Genomic DNA, 16,277 nt, shown 5'->3' on the forward strand with positions numbered 1-16,277 from the left:
CCCACACCACACACTTTCGCTCTCTCAGCCCCCCCTGGAAGGGTCTGCAGTCTGCACTTAGTACTTACGCCTTGTCCCGTACCCGCTTCCCCTGGACAGCCATTATTGTCAACTAACAGTCTCTCTCTAATTCTACTTACTCCTCTTCAGTCCCTTTGATCCCCTCCCTTATTTTTCTCTTTTGCGATCTTACGTTCCTCCAGAGAACCCCGTCTTCTCCGGCTCTTTCGCCTCCTGTCCTTGCTCGTGAGATTCCTATCCGACCAGAGAGACTCGTCTTCTCTCTCGCACGCTCTTTTGGGAACCTCGTCTTCACTCTTTGAAACTCTCATATTCATTTCTAGGTTTCGACCTTTTGTTGCAATCACACCTTTCAGCGAGCAAACCGAGCTCCGGCGACTTCTTGTTTCTATACCGAATCTTATCACACAGGCGCGCCTGGCACTCTGCGACTTTGAGGTATGTGCAATCGACCCTCCCACATTCTGTTCCGTTTTTTAGATTTGCACCACGTTAAATTGTGGCACCGCCGTGTTTATCTCTGCAAGGTCTGCCCCTGAGCGGCGAGACATCAAAGATTGTAATTGATTCTTATGTATCTGTGCGAATGGCGCTTGTTGCATCGAGTGTATGAGAATCTGCAGTCATGCACTGGACTGAATGCCATACAATCAATGTTTCTGAATTCATTTGCTCGTGGAGCGCTCGCTAATTGGCATGGCTATAAGATTACCGACATAGCGGGCGCAATACTAGGAACGTGAACACAATGAGGCTCAATACCGTTGCTCTTACTCTCGCTACGGCGGGTTCCCTGGTGACCGCTCAACATCATCACCAGCATCGTCACCACCAGCACAAGCGCGAGACTGTTGTCGAATCGGGTGCCACCGTCGTGCAATACGAGCTGGATGGAAAGGCGATTCCTCTTCAAGAGGTGTGTGCCGGTCTGGCTGATGGCTCTCTCAAGTTTGCCAACAATGACCATCCTACCGGCGTCTGTGACAACCTGAGCAGCTCCTCTGCTGCTCCTACCTCCACACCTGAGGTCACACCTACCCTTGCCCCGGCCCAATTCATCGAGCTCTCTTCCGTGGTCACCCCGGCCTCCTCGACCTCAGCCTCAAGCTCGAGCACAGTCCAGACTCCTGCCGCCTCTAGCAGCTCTGCCTCCAGCTCTTCCACCGCCACCGGTTTGGATGCCGACTTCCCCGATGGAGAACTTGACTGTTCTACCTTCCCGTCCGATTACGGTGCTGTTGCCCTCGACTACCTCGGTCTCGGCGGATGGTCTGGTATCCAGTATGTCTCCTTTGCCGACAAGGTTATCAGCGAAATTGTGACGGCGGTCACTGGCGATGCCTGCACCTCTGGCGCCATGTGCTCCTATGCTTGCCCAGCCGGTTACCAGAAGTCTCAGTGGCCTAGTACCCAGGGCTCCACTGGCCAGTCTGTTGGTGGTATTGAGTGCCGTAACGGAAAGCTCTACCTTACCAACTCTGCTCTCTCGAAGAAGCTCTGCATCCCCGGTGTTGGAGGTGTCCACGTCCAGAACAATGTGGGCGAAACTGTCGCTGTTTGCCGTACTGACTACCCTGGTTAGTTTGACCTTTCCATGAGACTTTATCCTGTCTAACGATCTTCAAGGTACCGAATCCGAGACCATCCCTCTTGGCCTTGGTGACAATGAGCTCCAGCCCTTGACCTGCCCCGATGGTGAGACCTACTACAAGTGGCAGGGCAAGACAACTTCTGCCCAGTACTACGTCAATCCTAAGGGCATTTCTCCTGAGAAGGGTTGCCAGTGGGGTGATGGCAGCGAGCCTATCGGTAACTGGGCTCCCATCAACCTTGGTGTCGGCCAGAACAACGGCAAATGGCTCTCCATCTTCCAGAACAGTCCCACAACGACCGAAAAGCTTGATTTTAACATTAAGATTAAGGGTGATAACCTCAGCGGCTCCTGCAAGTATGAAAATGGTGTCTTCTACTCTGAGACCGGTAGCAGCAGCTCTGGATGCACTGTAAGTTCGAGTCGCCCCGCCATGTTGAGAATAGTTGACTTACGTACCTTCTCCAACAGGTTGAGGTCATGTCTGGCGATGCCACCTTTGTCTTCTACTAGAGCATGAAGTCGCTCAGCTCCAATGGTAGTGCCACCGTCGTGCGTAGATGGTAACGGCCCCCTCGGATACTTCAGCCAATGCGATCATTTTCTGTGAGATAAGACCATTGAGCGCCGCTCGCCCGCCTCATGAACAATTACCCAGTGTGCTTGCTTTCTTCTGTGTATCTTACTATATTATCTTGTGTGGCGTGGACTAAGTTCTTGTCACATCTTGTCATGTCTTCAATCTTTTGTTGGAGACATTGTGGTTAAATTTCATTCTCCAGCTTCAGAGCCAAGTATCCCGGTTTATTTACCCTCGTCCATCTCATTTGCACAGTGTCGCTTCCTGCATGTTTTGTCGTCTTTCCAGGTCATCAGTAACTGTCCAACTCTCTTGTCTTACGTTGTGGTAAATGTTCAGATTTTCCAAATACTTAGAATGTAACCTTTTTTGAATTGAACTTGGGGCTCATTTTAGACAATACCTTACGTACTTGAACAAGTGTGTATCTTGCGTATCCCTGGCTCATCCCGATAAACCCCCCTCTATATATCTAAGGCACATTCCACAGTACAGCCTGGATTGCGATACGCATGACACCTGCAGTAGTTAGTGGTTCGCAATTGATAGTGATGCACTGTCCTTTTTCCTGGAGTAGAAAATAATCAGTCGGTGATGGAAGGCTGGGAGTATGTTTTCGATCGTTGCTGCTGCATGCTGAGAGTGCGAACTGTGTAAATGTGAGTCGACGAAAATCAGCATCCTGGGAATCCTTCCTGTTGGCTTGAGTACCAGGCATATTCTATTACTCTACACAAAAGTACCCATTCGTATATCAGAGCCTCTTTGGGCGATACCGAGATATATTGCTGCTACAGCCCTTAGACTAACGAATTAGTCAAAGTTCCCCGAGGGAATCCAAATGACAGGGACCATCTCTGCTGTTAAATTTGCTTTTCATCTGAAGGCTCAAAACTGCTGGCCTCACTCAGTCCTGTCATCAGTAAGCGAAGCAAGGTGCCAATAAAAATGCATGATATCATCCAATGGAGCGCAACAAAGCTACTGACGGCATTCCAGGTTTCCTTTTACGGCAAAGCGCTGCACGCACTGACCGAGGGCTGATGAAAAATCACGTGATCATGCGCGAGTCACGGGGACTCGAACCATAGGACGCGAGAGCACATGAGGCTAGACGCGGCGGACGCGCCTTTTGCATACACAACACAGATCTTGTATGCAGGTATGAGCCATTGAGGCATGGTTTGTATCAACTCATGCTTCACCCTTTCTTTTTTCTGCCCGGCCTGAGAATCTTAAGGAGAATCATGCTGTGTGACACATAATTTTAGATGGCCTTTCAGTGAGGCTGCGCGAGGTTAGCGGTGGAGCTTTGAGCCCTTGTCGGCGCCTATCGAACGCGTCTCAGTCTGTAAGCGTGCAAATCCGCGCTGGAAGGACGAGACGCTCCGCTCCGACAGGCATTCCTGTACCGCACACCAACTTTCACCCTTTTCTTCTATGCCTCGTACTTGTTCTTTCTCGCAGGCCAATTTTCTTGTGCTTCCCAACCTCCTGGTCGTCATCCTGGGGGGAAGCTTCAGTTCTTTCCTTTTTGTCCAGGACAGGCTTCTCTCTTTCCTTTATATTGCTGTCCTGTGATTATTGTGCCATAGAAATAGGCCCCTACGCGGCCTCGACGCGAACCTCAGTCAATATCTTCTCTCCTTAGGAGTTTGTTAGAGGTGCCTAGAAGCTTTTGTTTTTTGGTTTTTACCTCTCAATTGATCTGAACAGAGTTCCATAGCATCATGGAGTCTTCTCCTCCAAGGAGCAGTGCTGCTGCTGCTTCTGTGGTAGGTGTGAAGCGTCCTGCGTCCTTGTTGCCTGCTTTCGAGCCATTGAGCTCGTCTCCCTCCCTTCCTCGGCCCCAGAAGCGTGTGGCTCGCGATAGCCATGGCATAGTATCGACCTATCCTACTCCTGTCCCAACCTCGTCGACCCATATCCTGTCCTCCTCGCCGCCTCGAATGGCATTGTCACGATCTGCATCACGTCGTACTATTGCCCAGTCAGGCTCCGAACGGACTCCATTGTCGACTGTCCCAACACTGATGCTTCCTGAGAGTGGCGAGCCTATCTTGATGGGGAGGTCTAGTGCATCTTGTCACCACCAATTGTCTGCCAACCGGATGATATCGAGGGTCCATGTCAAGGCCGCTTATAAACCGGCACCAAATCCATTTGATCGTGATAGGGTGGAGATAATGTGCATGGGGTGGAATGGGGTTAAACTTCTCTGTCAAGGAAAAACATATGAGTTGGCCAAAGGGAAGACGTTCACGTCCGATATCAAAGATGCGGACATCATGGTGGATGTCCACGACGCTCGTGTGCTGTTGCAATGGCCACGGAGCGAAAGGAAGGACTATGCCTCCACGGATTCAGAGCAGACTTGGGAGGAGACAACACCAAAACGCCCCAATCAATCTCGTCGGAGCCTACAGGATAGTCCCCTTGCAGAACGACAGCGTCTGGCTTCCCCCGTTTCTCCGTCGCCTGCGGTGCAATCACTCGTTCCTCCATCCTCGCCTATGTTTACTCCTACCCGCTCGCGCAACGTGGTGGTTGTGTATGAAGACGAGGCATCCCCTGTTCGTCGTAACCTTCCTCGGGATGTGTCGTCGCCTCGAGCCGCCCAGGAATCCGCACGCCTCACAGGTGTTCTTCAAAGCTCGCAGTCCAGCGACCTGAGCGACCTTAGCAGACCCGATGAATTCTCGGATCACGACGAGGAGAATGATCCAATCATTCACTCCTTCGGTCCTTTTGGCGAGAACCTCCTTCCTCGCATGGCATCTTTTTCCGCAGATGAATCACCACTGCGAGGCCCACGCCCTTCTCAACCTCTTCAGCCTACTCAATCTCCCAAACAACCCCAACGGCCTTCCGAGAAGGACAGCTTAGTACGCAAGTCGGGACTGACTGATGAGACCTATGAAAGAATCCAGAACCATGCGGCGAATCAACTGGCCTTCTCCCGCCTGTCTTCGACTCCATTCTCAACGATATTAAATAATCTTCCTCCAGCTCTCTGGAAGCGGGACGACCGGTCCAAACAGGGACCTTCGAGCGAGGAGATTCGCGCCATCATAGAGTCCACTAAATGTATTGGCAAGGTTGCGCGTGAAGGAAAAGATGCGGCTGGCAAACCACTTGAAAGTGAATACTACTATATACCAGACTTCGACGACGACGATATGCGACGTGAAGCAGTTGTGAATGATCTCAGAAAACCAGGTCTTCGCAACTGCCGAAAGCAACACAAGGTATGCTTGGGTCCCTGACTAGATCGTCAGTCATGCAGCTAATTTTTTGGACAGCAATACTTCTGGCGCAAGCCAAAATGAAACAACTCTGTGAAGACGAAGAACGCGTCGTATTCGCCGATATCCCTATTAAAATATTTGCGGTAACTGTTCTTAGTACATAGTTTCATTACCCTTGTTATTTCCTTTTCTTCAAGTTCGAGGACTCGCATAGCGTGGCGTGGGCATACCCTGTTTGATTTTTCTATGTTGTACGAAGGTGTATGATGTATGGTGGATCGTTTCTTCTCATCTAGGTATGATGCCTTGTTTGCTTAATCTGCGCCTCAAACAGTCGAGGTGCGCTTTGTTCTTTTGTACCCGTGCGATTTCGTACCATGTCCCTTTGCTGATGATCGGACCAATGATGCAAGCTGATGGGTTCCAGTATGATCAGTCATATGGAAATACTGATAGTGTTGCGTGGACCGAGTCTCTTTGCAAATCTTCTTGTCAGCAAGGTGTCTCTTTCCATGCACCAGACGAGCTCGGCTCTTCGATGACTGTATGGTATGAGGACTCTTCCAAGAATAAAAGTATTCATCACTACATTGCCTGTAGTTCTGACCTTTGGACCATTTGCTTCCTTTTATACTTCTTACATTTCGGTCCATCGTTTATCCGATCACTTGAGGTCTCATCACTGACATCACGTGAACGACAATCTTACAAGGACTTTTCGCAATAATGCACGAAACCCCCTCCCGTTCTGATATCATTTGATGTTGGGCCTAGAGTGGTAGAAATAAGAACTTGTCACTATCTGGTAACAAGACTGAATGAAGCCTGCATCAGTCCCAAAAAGTCTGATATCCTGCTAGGATTGAGACTGGCCTAAGTAACTTTTACAGTCGCCACAACCTATGACATAGCATGACATTCCGTGTCACAATGAGTTCCTGGCACCTAAATTAATCCCTCTAAACTGTCAAATGGATCTCTAATGTTCTTTGTGTCTGGCTAATCCAAATCCACTTTGGAGACGTGTGCCTGAAGAACTCCATCATAATATACTCGATTAAGTAAGTCAGTTTACCTTGACATCGCAGTTACTGAACCAATGCCTAAACCATCACGTCACAGCAAAGGCAGAAAAGCCCCACATCAGTAGTATAGCCCAGGCTATCTACAGCATCGCCTGCCCAACAGAACAATGTCGTCCACAGGCCATCAGGGACCATTCAGTGAACCTACCTCTGAATCTCAAACAATCCTGGTCCCTGCGAATCCGTCCGTGAGCCGAAACAGTGAGCCTCTTTCCAGTCCACCAAGTGCCAGCTCTCAAGGCCGCTCTTCGGAGAAGCCGTGGAAGCCGACGATCAACCGTCAACAGAGCTGGAGTGAGCAGGATCAGAAACACGAGCTTCAAGCTAGGCTGCTAGCGACAGAGAGAGGGAAAGAGACGGGATTCACGGAGATATTGCAGGATATGTAATATGTAGCTGTCTCTTTTGAATCGATCTTTTTGAGCCTTATTCTTGTGATTGGTGTTGGATAACGTATGTTTCTCAGGATGAAGCTCAGTAGGCATCTGCTAAGGACTTGGATTCTATGAGCATGAAGTGTGTTTGTTCATCACATAAGACAGTAAAGGCGATGTTCATATCAGTCCCTCATTAAGCAAGAGCATGACCAAAAAAAGTACAGCACCTTCGCTATACTGGAATTACAATTCTAATACGTCTCTGACATTTTGAACCAAGTTTACATAAGAGAAAAATCAAATTAAAAAAAATGCATTGAGCTGGGTATCAAGAGCACTTTGCTGGAATTTATAGCGCACGAACTCCGCAACATCCAAAGGGTTCAGTTTCACGGCCAGGACCGCCTTCGGATCCCACTTCGCCGCCGCAGTCGGTCAAATAAGAATCATCTTCATTTTCAACAATCATTTTATCACTTGACGCACAAAGGCGTTTAGCTATACTTACGCTGCGCGCTATTTTCGCCGTGCTTCACCAATGTGGCGTACAAGTCACTTATGCGCTTTCCTTCCGGACTCTGAGAAAGGACCCCACGACAGTTAAAATCGCTGCGGACAGCAGCCGGCAATAAGAGATGGAACGTCAGAGAAAGCGTACGCATTTTCTTCTCAAATCACTTGAAGCTCAACAAAAACTCTATTTGATATCTGACAATTCTGGCATATCTAGGGGAGCTCCGCGATCTGAATGAACGAGCATGGGCTGGAGAGAGTGGTAATTACCTCCCCGTTCAATGACAAACCCCGCTGGACGCTTTCCTCTCACAGTCATCTAACTACGTATCGATCTATTTTTACAGATCTCTTTCCGGTCAGCAAATCGCTTGATTCGTCGCTGAAGAAGAACACGGCCTTTATCAAGCGTCTCCGAACAGGAATCAATGCTTCAGTCCTGCAAACCTTCTTGACCGATATCCGCACTTTGTCGCTCCACAAGTACCTTTCCGAGATCATCTCCGCATGCTACGAGGGTCTTTGCAAGCTTAAGTCCCCCGGAGAGATCGCCGCGGGCGTGGAAGTCACAAGCGCATTGCATCAGCGATTTGGACCGGGCGAGTTCACGAGGCAGATCGGTTGGCTGCTAGGTCGCGGCCTCAGCACACCTGACAAGTCGCAGCTCAAAACCCTCAGCCAGGAGTTGCGCGAGCGTGAAGAGAAAGAGAGGCTCTCCAGACATCGGGTGCTGCTTAGGGTGGTGACGGAACTATGGTTTGTCGGCGTCCTGAGGACCCTGGATGAGATCGAGAGACCGGAGGATCTGGGCGCCAAGGGCAAGGATGGTGTGGTCAGTATCGGTGGTAAAGCGACAGATGCTGTCTCTAAGCCCAAGGCGACCCCGTCTGCAGCCAAAGATCACGACAAGGAAGCCGAACCGTTCCCCCTGGAGGTTTTGAAAGATCTTCTTGGTCACGACCGCGATCATGCCAATCTGCCACTTGCCGTGTTATTTGCCAAGAGCTTTAGTTGGGATATTCTCGGAGCGAACATGGTCGACGAGAGTCGGAAGACGGTTGATGTGGATGGGGCCACGACCTCCGTTGCTCCTGCAGAGACGGCGAATGGTGAAGACGATGCGACGGCCGCCGAGAATGACCCGCCGCTTGTGCCGGAGAAAACGCAGCTTCGCTTCAGGAGTATTCTGAATCGGTATTTGGAAGATGTCAAGGCGCACGTCGTTCGCGACCAGAGAGCATTGGCAGCCCAGAGTCGTCGAAATGCGGAAGCCTACGTCAAGAGTGGCGAGATATTCGAGGACCGTCAAGCAAATTTTGATAAGCAGAGCAAGTCATTGGAGAAACTGGTTGCAAACACTCAGGTGTTGTGCGAGGTTCTAGGGGTGGAAATGCCGGCCTTGGCTGAGCAAGAAGCGGCTGATTCTGCTTCGAGCGGTGGAATCGGGCTTGTGAAAACTTCGGAATACCTGCGTGGCCAGGGTGAAGGTCCCGGTATCTGGGAGGACGAAGAGGAACGGCGCTTCTATGAAAATTTGGTTGATCTCAAAGGCAAGGTACCGTCGGTTCTGCTTGAAGACGGCAAGAAGAAAAAGTCCGACTCCGACGATGCTGCGAAGAAGAAGATAGATGGCGAACCTACCCCCGATTTGAGTGCAGAGAAGCCTGAGAACGCAAGCCAAACTCAAACATCGGAAGAGAAGTCTGGTGCGGAGGCAGAAGATCAGTCTACCGCTATCGCCAGCAAGACCGTCGGAGCGCAGGTAGATGCCCTCTTGGCTAAACTCCCTGATCTCCAAACAAAAGATCAAGTTGATCAGCTGGCACTTGAATTCTGCTTTCTCAACTCCAAGGCGTCGAGGAACAGGCTCATCAAGGCTGTGTCAGATGTCCCAAAAGGCCGAGTCGATCTTTTGCCCTTGTATTCACGACTGGTTGCAACCCTCGGGCAGTATCTTCAGGATATTCCTCAAGGTTTAATAACTTACCTCGATGAAGAGTTTCGCAGTCTTCAACGTCGAAAGTCCAAAGAATTCCTTGGCCAGGTCCGGATGACCAATATCCGTTACTTTGCAGAGTTGACTAAATTCGGTGTCGTTCCGGAGCATATTATCTTCCACTGTTTCAAGGTTTCCCTCGATGACTTTTCGCGCATGAACATTGAGATTATTGGCCATCTTCTCGAAAACTGCGGACGCTACCTGCTTCGAAATCCCGAAACATCCCCGCGGATGGCTTCGTTCTTAGAGAAACTCAACAGGAAGAAGACAGTCCAGCATCTGGGTCAGCAAGAAAGAATGATCATCGAGAACGCAATGTACTATGTCGACCCGCCTCCGCGACCTGCTATTCAACAGAAGGAGCGGACGCCTATGGAATCCTACATCCGCAAGCTGATCTACCTGGACATGAACAAGCGTAATTATACCAAAGTCCTGAAGTCGATTCGAAAGCTCCACTGGGAAGAACAAGATGTAAGTTCACTCTACGCCCCTTCTCCGTGTGCGAGAAGGCCTTCGGTTGCCTCCATTCCACAAATTGCTAACCTCTTGTATCCACCAGGTGGTCGATATTTTGGAGCGTGTCTTCAGCAAGCCGGTTAAGGTCAAATACGGCAATATCCACCTCCTCGCTATCCTTGTCAGTGCACTTTATAGGTACCACCAGGACTTTGTGATTAGTGTTGTAGACAACATCCTTGAGCAGATCACGCTGGGACTCGAACAGAACGATTTCAAGTTCAACCAGAAGCGTGTAGCTGAAGTGAAATACCTCGGAGAGTTGTACAACTACAAGATGATCGACTCGCCCGTGGTCTTTGATACGTTGTACAGGATTGTCACTTTTGGCTATGGTAAGCATCTTTGGATCCGTTGTTTTCTATTACTCACATATTTTGTAGAAAGTGGCACTCCGATTCCCGGAAAAATCAACCCCTTAGATCTACCAGACGATTTCTTCCGGATTCGCCTAGTTTGCACTCTGCTGGACACTTGTGGTCACTGTTTCGATCGTGGATCTGCTAAAAAGAAGCTGGATTTCTTCTTGATCTTCTTCCAGGTACTGCTTCTCCCCGCTCAGTCTTCAAAAGGGGTAGCGGTCTAATATTTTCGCAGTATTATTTTCTCACAAAAGACCCTTTGCCTATGGACGTCGAATTTTTGATCCAGGACACCTTCTCTGTGACCCGTCCTCAGTGGAAGTTGATGACTGATTTGCAGGAGGCTACGCAGTTGTTCAGTGAAGCAGTCGCTCAGAACTACAAGACCCAGGATTCCGAAAGGCCAATGGAGCCAGATGAAGATGATGCAGAAAGCAGCTCGTCTGATGACGGTCTTGAGGACGATGCAATTCCCGAGGCCGAAGAAGAACAAGAGTCGAGCGACGAAGCTGAAGTGAGTTTCACATCCATCAGGGCAAGCTTGCCTTAAGAAACGTCACTTATGCTAATAAATGCAGGTCTCTGGCCCCAATGCCGAGCAAGATACTGACAGTGAATCCGAGGATGAGCAGATCTTTGTCACTCGTCAAGAGGAGGAGCGTGATCCTGAAGCCGAGGCTGAGTTTGACCGCGAATTCGAGAAAATGATGGCGGAGAGTGTGGAATCCAGACGATTCGAACGCAAGGCTGTGTTCGACATTCCTCTGCCCATGAGGCGCGCTGGCCGTGAAGCTTCGGCGGGTGAGGCAGTTACTGAAGCGCCTCCCGAGCGAACCAATACAATGGCATTCTCTTTGATGACAAAGAAGGGAAATAAGCAGCAGGTCTGTTGCAATTCCTAATCATACGCATTTCATGTTGCTGACAAGCCATAGACTCGAACAATTGATCTCCCATCTGACTCCAGCTTTGCAATTGCTATGAAGAGTCAGCAGCAAGCGGATCGCGAAGAGCAGCAACGAATCAAGAACTTGGTGCTCAATTACGAAATGACTAACGAGGCTGAAAGCAATGCTGACGGTGAGCATCGCTCTATTCAAGCTCAGTGTTCGTTATCTGATTTGCGTTTAGTGCTTGAAAAGCGTACCCCTCCGAAGCTCGATAAGTCTGGCTCGAACCGCACAGCTTTCAGGTCTAGGAAGCTCCAGCTCAGCGATGTCAATTGGTAGTGATTCTCTGTTCTACAGTTGATCTCGTTCAGCTGTACATTACTCCATATTATTGAGAGTGTATCCTCATCGGTCAATGTTTGAGACGATTGAGTGCGCTTTCTTTTGCGCGTCAACTTCGTTAACGCCAGCGGACTTTTGACGAGAGGCCATTGAATATCACTAGAGCGTGTGATGTTTGACCATGGACATATCGAAGTGTTGACTTGCCTCCGTTTGTCCTCGCATGACTGGAAACATTCCATGCTTATGCTGCTCGACTTTCGAGAAGACTTTGTGAAGAGCATGATCTGGCTTCCTTATGGTACATGTGGAAGTCCGGTTGCTGTCATAAGATGGATTCCAGCGGGGCTTGTTGTGGTCATTGTCAGGCTACTACGCTCTACGGTCTTGTCTTCTGGGGTCAGAATCGCAGCAACTCGAATGGCGATGGTTTTGAAGTGGCAGTCTTTGAATCCGTGAAAGCTGGAAGCAAGATATGGGTGCCGCTGCTTAGCAAGCACGGACAAGGAGAGGTTGTAAGGCTTGAGCCGGGTCACCGTCTTTAGCTGAAGCACCATTCCCACTTTGCGTGTCCTGAACACTAGATTGCAATAGTTCAACGAAGGTATTATTTTTCCGAACTCAATTTTCGAATTCCATACTTAGAGATAGTTCAGTGACACTTGTAGACGGGCTATGTAAACTACACAATAGGCTCTATTTTTTATCGCTTCTCTTGCTGAAAGGCCGGAACATAAAGTACAATAAGTTACATGGTGGTGGTAGGGCAAGAAATTGAACAGCAGGAGTAGGGTAATCAGGAGAATGAATCGGCTGCAGACCAAAATGGAGATGATAAAGAAACACCCAGACGGATGGAAAAGACAAAGATCGGTCATTCCGCGTGGGGAAATAGTGCAGGAAAGAGAGCAATGAAGGTCTAGTGGTACACGGCCTGAATCCCACACTTCCCACCCTTCATGGACGGTTCAACCGATACAAGGGAAATTTTGTTCTGCTCGTCACATGTATTATCTATCAAGACGGGGCTGCTCATTTCTCTGTCTGCTGGGCCTTGGTGACAGCGTCGTTCTTGCCTTCCGTATCGTGCCAGGCCTTGGGAATGAGGCCTTCGCTCTCAGCCTGCTCGGCCTTCTCGGTAGCTTCCGACTTCACCTGGACATGAACGTCTATTGCGCGGGCCTGCTTGTCTTCAGGGTGAGAGGAGGCATCCATCTCAGCGGCGGTGGCGCTGACGGCGGGGGAAACGGGCTGCTCGCTGGGTTCTGAGACGCCGGCTGCGGTGGCAGCTGCGGCGTCGGCCTCCTCGTCATCCTCGAGCTCGGCACCGTAGACATCGGGGTACCTCCGGAAGCACTCTTGCATGCCCCTGTCACGTAAGAAGCGTGGTTAGCACATGGCCGCAGCCGAGTGGGATTCAGAAACGTCGGGGTAGAACGAACTTGAACTTGTCAATGCAGTCCATGCCCTTGGGCTCCTCTGTGGAGTACACAAAGCAGCTGAACGCAGCCTTGAACTCCTCACCGCAAGGACCATGGGCCATGCCGCCCAGGCATGGGCAGTCCCAGTTGATCTCGCCAGTCTCGGGGTTGAAGGCGGCTTCCTGGCTGGCTTCGTCTTCGAGTTCCTGGGGCGACTTCCGAGCGGCTTCAGAGGCGGGTAGGGCCTCTTGCTGTGTGGGTTGCGCATCTGGTTGGGAGACGGCCTTTGATGTTGCTTGTCTTTCTTCGCGGATTCTGGGCTTGATGGAGTCGAGGGTTGGGAGGTGGGTTTCATCGGAAGAATCCGGTTTGCTCTGCTTGGAGAGGAGGGAGACTGTATCGTTGACCAAACCCAATTAGTATGGGTTCATTTTTTATATGTAAAGCAGCTTGCTAGTATTCGAATGTCGCTCAATGAGACGAAAAGTTTCCAATCGTACAAGGTGGAAAAAAGTTATGACCGAATCAAGGCAACGACCAGAACTGGGATTTCGCACATACATGACGGCTGCTCGGCAAAGACATTGCTGGTGTTATAGTAGTATACAGCTCCGACGGCCAATCCCAGACGGACAGCGGTACTCTTCCAACTCCTCGACTTGGTGTCTGGGGGAGCGGTGCTTATCAATCGTCTGCTTGCCGGGCCACGGACTGCGACACCCGGCGCGCGGAGGAGAATTCTGGTCGCGGGACGGAACATGATGCGGAAGGGATGTGAGAAAGAGATGAAGGAAATATGAAAGGTATAAATACGAAACCGACTATGTAGACATTCAATCGGTATGCGAAAGCGAATTGAGTAGGATATGGCCGGCCAGACCGGTGCGAAGCGGAGAGAAAGATGATGTGGAGGAAATGGTGATGTCCTGGCGGCCTGAGGCTCATGAATTTCCACTTTGAGAGTGGGTGGTCACGTTTCGATTGGGCCAATCAGATGACGTCCGTATCTACTTCCATCGTCTTCTTTTTGCGATTGTAAGCAATCATGAGAGCTTGGCTGATTAATTCAGTTTTCAATCCATGGGCCTCGATGACTGGCTTTACGCTTATGAGGCTGTTATGTGAATTCAAATCTTTGGACCAAATGAGATACGTTTAGACTAATGATAGTGTCTAGAAGTGGGATGCCATAATGATATATATGACGTGAACGAGAACATCAAGATCGTAGACTAACGTACTAATCTGGTGCAGTAGTATAAGTTATAACAGCATTGGAGCTATCAAGGTCAAGGCTTCATTGCTAGCTTTCTTTCGAATAAAGAGCCATTTTGCTTATCAGATCGACCATCACCAGTCCCTTTTGCAATCTACTACATCCAGAATAAGCCCCTCCATGCAGATTTTCAGTAGAGGTAGACTTTCCCTAATTGCGGCAGAGCATCGTTCTTCAACACAATTGATCCCCACCCCCAAAGATAATTCAGCCCTTAGGGCTTAGGAGTCTCAAGTTGATAAAGTTATCGCCTTGTCTAGCCAGAGATACAGAGATATCCATGAACGTGCGTGACATCACCTCATCAAGAAACCTCCTCATATCGCCATTTCGGCCCGCGTACAAGACACAGATCTCAGGCCTCCTCAGATAAGAAACTGATCAAATAGTCCTGAAAATCCAAATCATCAAGCAATAATGTCGACGGAGTGGGACCCAACTCAATTCTTCTGCGACTCCAGCAAACCTATTGCTCCTTTTGCGTTGCTCGTCCTCAACCAACCAATCAACGAAAGAGCCTTTGCAGTCCTGAAGAAACATGGTATGTGCTTGCACACAGTGCAACATCTCAATACAACCTTCTGGCATGATCAAAACCGAACTGGCTAACTCGTTCCAAGCATGCTTCACCATCTGCGCCGACGGCGGTGCAAACCGCTTCTACGACATGATGCACAAGCACGGGAGGGAATCCCAAGAGGTAAAACCACCTGCGCTACACCAAGACAGCATCTCCCAGAACTAACAAAACAAAATTCAGCTACCCAACATCATAATCGGCGACCTGGACTCCATCCGCCCCTCCGTGCGCTCGCACTATGAGGGCCTAGGCGTCCCCGTCCTCCAGGATCCGGACCAATACTCGACGGATTTCACCAAGTGCCTCAAGTACCTCCGCGCGCACGCAGATGAGATCATCACTAAGCGCCAGATTTCAACGCCGTCGCCGTCTGCGCGGCTGGAGATTCTCATCATGGGCGGCCTGGGCGGGAGAGTTGACCAGGCGTTCTCGCAGATCCATCATCTGTATCTGATGACGCGGGAGGTAGCTGGTGACCCGGCGGCGGGGGATCTGTACCTGATCTCCGAGGAGAGTATCACATTTATTCTGCAGCCGGGAAGGCACACTATTCGCACGCCGAGGACGAATAGGCCTGGTGTGTGTCCTGAGCAGGGGGAGGAGGAATATTATCTGCTGGAAGAGAATGTCGGAATTATTCCTCTATCTGGACCGGCGAGGATCACGACGCGTGGATTTGAGTGGGATGTGGAGGACTGGTTGACTGAGATTGGGGGCCAGATTAGTACGAGTAACCATATTCGAGCTGATGAGGTGGCTGTCGACACAAGGGTTCCGGTTCTATTTACGTTGGAGCTGGCGGAGAGGTTTAAGAGAATGCGGTGATGGAGTCTCGGTTCCGAAGTTGCTTTGTTTCCTTTTCTCTTTGTGTTTGTGTTCAAATAGTCTCATGCTGGGATGGTGGTTGACACATGTGTATATACCCAAGATACAGTACATAGACGGAAGTTTGTTACGAAGACTTCGGTTATCCCGAATCTGCGGACTAGAGCTGCCAGGATTCCATATGTTTGGAAGCCCTTAAATAATATATTGATCAAGTGATTCCGTGACACCAAAACCAACCAAGTGGATCGAATATACTGAGTATAGTGACAAGAAAACGACATCCAGAGACACAACCAATGCGCCTTCCTCTGAAACGAGTACAAAAAGGACCAAGAAACTGCAGCAAGCAAGACCCAGACAGACAGACATCACGCCGTATTAAACCCGAGAAGAAGATATCCAAGAAATGAGCTTCAGCTCAATCAGACACCTGAGCGGAGCGAGAAGCCACCTTGTTCACAGAAATATAGACCTGTTGCCCCTATCTCATACTGCCCGCCCCTCACTCTTCGCCCTTTCCCCATTCTTTTTCCCGTTAATTTGCTGGTATATTGTTTCGACTCATGAGCCGGAAAATTTGCGCCAACCGCGCAAGAACGCATCATCCAACGAAACCCAGAGCGGACACCGCCGCAAGACAATGAC

General features: G+C 49.8%; 5 protein-coding genes across 5 annotated transcripts; 4 read left to right on the top strand and 1 right to left on the bottom strand.

The window, feature by feature from the left end:
* Positions 1-769: 769 nt before the first annotated feature.
* sun1 (SUN family protein UTH1) lies at positions 770-2,125 on the top strand (the record flags this gene model as incomplete). The annotated part of the gene is made up of 3 exons (XM_026759693.1): positions 770-1,598; positions 1,648-2,024; positions 2,084-2,125. The coding sequence occupies 3 exons, from the start codon at positions 770-772 to the stop codon at positions 2,123-2,125; spliced, it is 1,248 nt and encodes a 415-aa protein (XP_026618055.1).
* Positions 2,126-3,922: 1,797 nt separating this feature from the next.
* fhdA (putative transcription factor Tos4) lies at positions 3,923-5,458 on the top strand (the record flags this gene model as incomplete). Its single annotated transcript, XM_026759895.1, has 1 exon — positions 3,923-5,458. The coding sequence occupies one exon, from the start codon at positions 3,923-3,925 to the stop codon at positions 5,456-5,458; it is 1,536 nt and encodes a 511-aa protein (XP_026618056.1).
* Positions 5,459-7,537: 2,079 nt separating this feature from the next.
* CDV56_106507 (regulator of nonsense transcripts 2) lies at positions 7,538-11,524 on the top strand (the record flags this gene model as incomplete). Its single annotated transcript, XM_026760126.1, has 9 exons — positions 7,538-7,556; positions 7,633-7,677; positions 7,763-9,888; positions 9,977-10,268; positions 10,317-10,474; positions 10,531-10,809; positions 10,874-11,179; positions 11,231-11,375; positions 11,427-11,524. The coding sequence occupies 9 exons, from the start codon at positions 7,538-7,540 to the stop codon at positions 11,522-11,524; spliced, it is 3,468 nt and encodes a 1,155-aa protein (XP_026618057.1).
* A 1,035-nt stretch (positions 11,525-12,559) lies between these two features.
* On the bottom strand, positions 12,560-13,708 carry MIA40 (coiled-coil-helix-coiled-coil-helix domain-containing protein; the record flags this gene model as incomplete). Its single annotated transcript, XM_026760418.1, has 3 exons — positions 12,560-12,896; positions 12,970-13,342; positions 13,510-13,708. 3 exons carry the CDS (start codon positions 13,706-13,708, stop codon positions 12,560-12,562), a joined length of 909 nt encoding a protein of 302 aa, XP_026618058.1.
* A 933-nt stretch (positions 13,709-14,641) lies between these two features.
* CDV56_106910 (thiamine diphosphokinase) lies at positions 14,642-15,629 on the top strand (the record flags this gene model as incomplete). Its single annotated transcript, XM_026760529.1, has 3 exons — positions 14,642-14,765; positions 14,845-14,924; positions 14,985-15,629. The coding sequence occupies 3 exons, from the start codon at positions 14,642-14,644 to the stop codon at positions 15,627-15,629; spliced, it is 849 nt and encodes a 282-aa protein (XP_026618059.1).
* Positions 15,630-16,277: the final 648 nt, after the last annotated feature.

This window comes from Aspergillus thermomutatus (assembly GCF_002237265.1).
Source record: "Aspergillus thermomutatus strain HMR AF 39 chromosome Unknown NODE_13, whole genome shotgun sequence".
NCBI classification, from domain to species: domain Eukaryota; kingdom Fungi; phylum Ascomycota; class Eurotiomycetes; order Eurotiales; family Aspergillaceae; genus Aspergillus; species Aspergillus thermomutatus.